General features: G+C 38.8%; 1 protein-coding gene across 1 annotated transcript in view; it reads left to right on the top strand.

The window, feature by feature from the left end:
* The window catches only part of PCNX2 (pecanex 2), a 156,485-nt gene that overhangs the window by 758 nt on the left and 148,163 nt on the right, over nucleotides 1–7,564 (top strand). The window contains exon 2 of the mRNA XM_025895643.2: nucleotides 6,012–6,211. Within this exon, the coding sequence (XP_025751428.2) occupies nucleotides 6,012–6,211 (200 nt within the window). The remainder of the gene's footprint in view (nucleotides 1–6,011; nucleotides 6,212–7,564) is intronic.

The raw sequence follows: 7,564 nt of genomic DNA, 5'->3' as shown, positions 1-7,564 counted from the left end.
TCTGGGGGGCTTGAAAATGGGGCATATTGGGCTTTACCCGAGCATTCGTGTCTAAAGGTTAACGGGGTGAGTCCACCCGGCGCGCTAGGCAGGGGCCGGACCCTTAGCCCTGGAAGGAGTTGGATAGGGGTGCAGTGCTGGCCTCTGCAAGTGCTGAATGACCGCGGGGTTGTTTGTTCAATGACCGTGGGGATATTTGTTCAAAACCTCTTTTAGGGACATGTGTTTTTTTTCCAAGTCTGCTCCAGTCTTACCTGCTGAGAAGGGTAAATAAATGGAAAAATTCAAATACCACGTAATTAACATGCCTTGCTGAATGTCACTGGTGAATCACATGGCTTTTTCTGACATGCAGCTCCCTTTGTGAAGAAATTTAAAGTTTGCAAATGAATAATAACTAGAGTTTGTTTGCCGCAATTTAAAATTTATTTTCCTGAAAAGCTTGAAACTTTTGGTCTATTTTTGTGTGTTTTCTTACTTTGTGAGAAAAGCTTAAAAGTATAGTTTGCTGGATCATTGCATCTGTTCTTTGATGTGTCCTTCAGTGATTACAGCTTAAGGTTGCTTCCACTGGAAGCAGTTTCCATCCATTTGGTTCTTAGAGTGACTCAACTAAATTCTTAACTAAATTCTGTACAAATTTTCTTTGATTGAATGAAACTTCTAAATAGGTTTATTCACCCTATATGGTCAGATATTGGCCTGATTTTCAAAAGGAAAGAGCATATATGAATCCTTCTGCAATCCCAGTGGAAAGCAAATTTTGTATTTTTAAACATGAATTGAAATACTATATTTTGTGGCATGGATTGCAGTGAATTCCTGTAAGGATGGCTCCTGGAGGTAATGAACCAAGATAATAATATGCTTTCTTCTGATTGATAGGGTCTGTTTCCTATGCAAACCAGGAAGAGTCTTGCTTAGTAGGATTTACTATCCAAGTCGTATGTGTGATTAAAAAGGAAAAAAATTGAAAGTTAACTTTTTTCCAAGTTTATGTAAGTATGTATCTGAAAAGATATGTATTTCCTTGTGGGAAACTTCTGAACTAATGACATGGATGAAGGCTTCTTGCTGAGGGGTTGCACAAAAGAACACTGGACTGTAGGTCAGAGCTAAGGTAAAACCAGGGCATTATTTAAAGGGAATGGGAGAAAATGTAACTTATCTACTGAACTCTCTTGGGCATCATCTTTGCCTGTCTAGATGGACTTGCTTTTTCTGCAGAGTGGCTGACTTTCTGATGAATCATCTGGTTAAATGCAGGACTCCTGTTCTTGAGCTAACGTATTGCTGTGGGAATTCTTTGTCCTTGATAAGAATAATGCATTTATTATGATGGCTGCTTGACAGTAATTATGTCCTTAAGTGTTTACTTGTTTTTAAGTGGCTTGATTTTAAGGCTCCATAAACTTTATGCAAGACATCTATTCTTGCCACTTAGAAACTTGAACTTGCTTTTTAACTAAAGGTTTTCTTTGGGGCATTTTGTTTATAATACTAAGTAATGTTTGGGGTAATATTTAGGTTACATACTTGACAACAGTAGTTTTGGATTCAGCTAAAGCAGTCACTGATGTTTCTTGGGCAAAGTTGAAACTGATCCGAGTACTACTTTTTAAAATTTTCCTTTGCTTGGGATAATCTTACACTTTTGTCAGAGCCAGGAAGTCTCTCTGAAACAGTTTGATTTGAATCAAATGGCAAAACTCATCCATCTGTTTTTAGATTTTTCACGCTGGCTCAGCAGAGGCGTGCTGACAGTAGCATCGAGAAGCTTAAAGTATCAAGTTGTTTCTTTTGTATGGATCAAGGATTTCTTTCTCTAGCTTTGTCAGCATAGCTTACTTTGGTACTAAAGATTCCTCTATTAGCTCCCCTGCTCCTGAAAATACAGATCTGTGTTTTCATCTCTTTCTTTTCTTTTTCATTTATCATTTGTACATTGGATATTATTTGGAGCACCATTACTGTTAAAATCAACTTTCAGAATTGTAATGAGATCTCTTCTAACCCTACCATATCAACTCTCATAATAGATTAAGAATTAAAGTTATCTTATTCCACCAAACAGTCCAGAGTTCCTAGGTGTTTGCACATGAAAATAGTGATAATTATTTGTATTCAGCCACTGGGCTGAATTCAGACCCAGTAAAACACCAGTGACACAGAGAACTTTGGGAAATGCTTGTACTATAGCTTATTTTACAATAAGCTTATTTTACAATAAGCTATAGTACAAGCTTATAGTGTATTGGGTGAGTCCCCAGAATGGCATACTGAGTATTTCTCTTGTCTTTTTTTGGACATGAAACCCTTGAACTTAGAGGATTGTTACTTCTTATGCATGTACTTCTCCTGTGATAGGAGAAGTACAACATGGCAATATAAGGGTGTGGGCACATAAATTACTCAGAGGTAAACTCTAATAAACTTGCAGTGTGTCAGCTGCTTACAGTCCCACTCAGCCACGTTTTACCCCGCTCTATCTCTCTGTAGAAGTTAAATATAGATATAAATATATCTCCACAGCAGAGAGGTAGGCTAGACTGTACAGCATGTATTTATTGTGTGATAGGATGGGTACTTAGAACTGAATGTACAGCCCTGGAATGTTATTTGCTACCCGCTTTCCCGTGTTTTATACTGCGTGACAGTTGGACATCTCTTAGTACTGATTTACCTTGATTAATATATAAATATTTATCTTTGGCCCCAGTGTTATATCTCCCACTGATATCTCTGCAAGCCTGATGGTAGTGGCTGACTGCATATTTGTTTGATAGGTCCCTCAGTTGTGTTCTGTAGCACACCAAGACAGTGAGGACCAGGTGCAGCACCCCCTTGCTTTAGATGCCCGAGGGGCTCGAATATTGGGTGGGGTACATCTGGGTCTAATCAACTAGTTTTTCATCCCTGTTTACAAGGTGTGGTATTTTGTTCAAAGGTTGCACATAATAATAAAAAATATTAGGAAGTGCATGCCTCAGCCACCTCTACCTTTGTGTTGCTCAAATAACATTAGTTGGCATGTGAAGAACAATGTGGCCGTTCCTCTGGGAGCATCCCCCGGGCAGGCAGAAGCCCCAAGTGAAGGTATTCCCTACACAGTCAGGTCAACTCTGTTGTGTTTGCAGTAGTAAGTTGGACCACATTTGGAAAACACCAGCCTGCATTTCTGCCTGTGACCCCACGCTATTCTGGTGCAGGGTACAACAACAGAAGCTACTGGAAAACAAAAAGTACATTATAGTAGAGTTTTTAATTGGGCAAGAGCAAAGAAAACTACAGCTTCCACAGAAATCTGTGGGAAGTCATGAAGCCTGCTTTCTAATGAATTTGTATTTGTGGATTTTTTTTTCCTAGCTTCTAATAAGATGTCAGCTCAGTTGAAGCTTTTCCTGTCACTGGGGCGGCATCAAAAGGTCAGAGAGCTGTGTGGGTTCCTCTCATTAATGGAGCTGGTGTCCTGCTGTGGCCTTGTCCCAGTGGGGTGTATTCTCTCAAAGTTTGCTGAATAACTTTTTTAATTCTTTGGCTACTTTCAACTGAGGGGATGGAGAGAGATGATGAATACACAGACGAATGATGTGATTATAAAACCTTGTTTCCGTAGGAAACCAGGCTAATTATAACTATAGTGCATCAAAAGTGACTCTATCATCTAATTCCTCAGTGGTCTATAACTTAATTCCTTCTTAGCACAAGTGGATTTGATACTTTTACCTGTTTGTACCTGGGAACAACAACTGCAGTCATGCCTGATTCAGAAAATTGAGGGCTTTCCATTATCAGCTTCATCTTTCTCCTAATTCCTCATGTGGGCAGGGAGCAATCTGCTGGCTTGTACTGCTCAACTTACCCCAAGATTCAGAATATTAAGGATGTACTGGCCTTGTTATACATTGAGGGACTTGGTATTGCGAGCATGCACAGCGTGTATGTGGGTAAAACACTGTGTATCTTGGACAGATGGGCAGGGAGACCACAGGCTGGCTCAGGGCACAGCTCCGGTAGGTCTGGTCACAAGGCAGGGATGAGGACATGCAGCACTCAGCATTTGCTAAAACTGGCCTTCTTTTCCACTTTGAAATCTAGGAGCTTCCTTTGAGTCTGTCTTGTAGCATGCTCTATGCACGCAAAGACTGCACCATTGGAAGTCTATTTTTGTTGTGTCCTCTTGACATTATTCATGTAATATTTATTAAGCTTTACGAATGTCACCTATAAAGTACTTCTTTTCTAGTGGATCATTCCGAGCTGTTATTTAATAACGAGCAGTCAATCTGTGCCTTGTAGTGTATAGTTTAAGAGATTCCTTGGAAGGTGAACAAATTTCTCTTAAACAAGTCATTACAGATAATTGGATATCATTCTTTGTGAAACCAAGCAATTTCTAACTCGTTTTGCAAAAACATTAGTCATAAACCACAAATTCTTCAACTCATACACCAAACATTATACCCTGAGAACATGACCTTGCAAGTGGATCCTCTTTCTGGCCCGGATTCACTAGATGACTGAAGGGTATACTGAGTGTCAGTATATACATAGTACCATGAAGTACTCTTAACAGACTAAGCCTCAACTTGTAGAAAGTCATGTCTGTCATATTAGGGATCATTGGTAATACCTACATTCTAAATAGCTTCTCTACTTTTGTGCAATAGATTTTTTGTATCTGAATCAGAATAGTCACAAAAAAGGATTTGCCTGAAAATTTTCACATGTACATCTTGAGGGTTTGAGGTCCCACTAAGCCAAAAGTAGCATCAGAATAGCAACCCACTTGCTTGTAACAACACAGAAATGATTCAACATATTAATTTCAACATCAAGATAAATGCAGTGACTTGTTTTAAAATGAAGTAAGCATGCCTTGTTCCCTATCCTTTACCTGTGTGGTTGGTGTGATTTATTTATGAATCTGAAAAAACGAGATTTACTCCCAAAGTAAAGACCATTCTTAAAAATTAACCTTTTAGCAAATCCTCAGTATTGAAAGTCTTACTTTTTGGGGTTGGTTGGTTTGTTGTTTGGCTTTTTTGTTGTTGTTGTGCAGGGATATAGTAAAGCTCTGTTTAAAAAACCTAAAACTTGAGGAGAGATTGAATTCATTATGAGACTGCAGCTGTGTTGTGACAATACATAAGGGTGTTCCATGACTATAATGACTAACTTTGATTATAACTGCGACTGTTCATTGCTATGATTTACTCTTTACTGTAAGGAAGCATTTATATATAAAAATGCTGTTAGTATGTCCTGTCTGTGAAAGAACTATACAGACTATAGTTGAACTGTAATTAATTTTAATGATTAAGAACTATGATGCTCATCGCAGATCAGCAAACAGATCACAGACAGCTGCAAATTAACAATTATCTACTTTAGAAAAATAATTCAAAGAGGTTGTGTCGTGGTTTAACCCCAGCTGGCAATTAAGCACCACACAGCCAAATGCTCACTCCTCCAGCCTAAGCCAGGGCAGGCTGCCCCTCCAAATGCATTTTATTAATTTGTTTTGACTAGTCCTGACTAATTATTTGAAATTCTTCACACTGTAAGATACATGGGAACATGTTATGAGGTGTTAGAAAAACGACATCAAACCAAGGCATTTTACTGTTGAGTCATAACTGAGATTCAGGCTAAGATGACAGAATTTTTCTAAAGGGATTTCCTGTTTGTAGATAACTAATGTTTTATTTTATTTCTGTATTTCTATAAATTCATAGTGTAAGGAAGGCTGCAGCTGCATTAACATGGGAATGCAGTATTTTAAAAAAATTTACAGTGTTTGTCAATTGTGAGATTTACTGATTTTTGATAATAAATAATAACCACAACTAATCAAAAGAATAGATCTCGTGAAATGGTTTGAAATTTGAAGAAACTTCTAGACCTTTTTTTGTGAGCAGAACTCAATCTATATAGTGTATTTAAAAATTTTAGCAGCATCTTCTCAAAGCAAACTGTTATCATTATGTCTTTCTAATTTCCTTCTGTAGGCTTTTCCAGCAAATGCAGTTACAGTTTTTGTGTACTGCAGCTTGGTGACAGTGTTCTTCACGGTAATAAAGGTGATCAGCTACCGTTTGCACCTTATGTTTGATAAAGGCGAAGTAATTCAACAGAAGCTCTCAAGACAAAATGGAAGGCAATGTAAAGAGGTTCAAAAAGGAGAAGCAGTTCAGTCCTCTAATTGTAGGTAAGCTTTTCATTGCATTGCTGGCACATTCTGTAAAATGGATGTTTGCGCTATGGTCCTGCATGGCAGAAATGTCTGTTGACTGTATGAAAACTCCTTACAGTTGTGTGAGGAATGGCACTTCTGAAAACCTGCTTAGTGCTTTTATATTCCATAGCTGAAGCCTGCTCGTGGTGAAGCAGGCAGAGCTGCACCTGATTCAGAGGTGGAGCAGCAGCCAGGTACCATGGAGGTGATGAGAAGAGACATGTACTGGAGCTGCTAAAAGATCCTGGAGAACACCTGGGAGAAGTTTTCTGGGGAAGCCTCACACGCGTGCTCTTTCTTCTTCCTGCTGTGCTTACCTTCTGGGAAGAGGCGAGGAAGTGGCACGCACCTTTTGGCAAAGAAAACACTTTAATATCACAGCTTTTGAATCCTGAGCTCATGTTGCCTTTGTGTGCTTGCAGTAACTTCCCTAGATCACACCTAGATGTGTTAATTGCTTTTCCCCCTCACGTTTTATTGTGACTGCTTGTGATGCTTTTGTGTCCTGTTCATGAGGAAAGCTAGTGCCACTTTTATTTCTCTGGGGCGTTTGGTAGGTATTTGTAGCTTCTCTGCTGAGGAGCCAAGTACTCTTTTCTGCAAATAATCAATCCAGGTTGTGATGTATTAAAGCTAAAAATAGTATTGATCTGAAGACTAGTACTGACATTTTCCAGATTTGTGTTTAAGTAGAATGTACCACTGTACACTCTTTGGAATGAATGGAGACCTCTCCTGCTGGTTTTTCAAGCTTGAGTCATACAAACAAATGAAGCTGTTAAGTGGCTTCCAGTGATCTCAGATGTTATAACAGATGTGAAAAATGCTGAATTAAGGTACATCCAGTAGTGACAGCAGCACAGAAATGTCTAAACAAAGCTTAAGCTGAGTAGCTGTTAAAACTACCAGTCAAACTTCAAGCGAGAGCTCTGTATAAAAGAACTTAGGGTGTTTTTTGGTGTATTTGCAGTTGCTACTGCTATCTCTGTGCCAGCTAAGTAGTATTGAGATTGTTTATATACCTTTGCGCTGCTGCTTTTTGGTGTCTTTACACATACTCATCTGTGTTATACTCCTGGCAGTGATGTTGCTGGGGATGTCAAGGTCTGACTGCATTGTGACTGTTCTGAGAAATGCCTCTTATATGTGCCACTAACCATACAAGGTTTTTATTTTAGATGGGGTTATGTCTTTCAGGCTCTGTTTTGACTAAGAAGTAGAGGTAGAATCACTTAAAACTTACATGTTAAATCACATGACTATTCCTCCTAGATTGGTTTGTGAATGCACAACATTCCATTATTTAGTACTTGATCAGAAAATAAA

Source organism: Manacus vitellinus, unplaced genomic scaffold (genome assembly GCF_001715985.3).
Source record: "Manacus vitellinus isolate BGI_N305 unplaced genomic scaffold, ASM171598v3 scaffold_37_pilon, whole genome shotgun sequence".
Classification (NCBI taxonomy): domain Eukaryota; kingdom Metazoa; phylum Chordata; class Aves; order Passeriformes; family Pipridae; genus Manacus; species Manacus vitellinus.
Note: the sequence above shows the minus strand (reverse complement) of the source record. Positions and strands in the feature narration are given on the sequence as shown.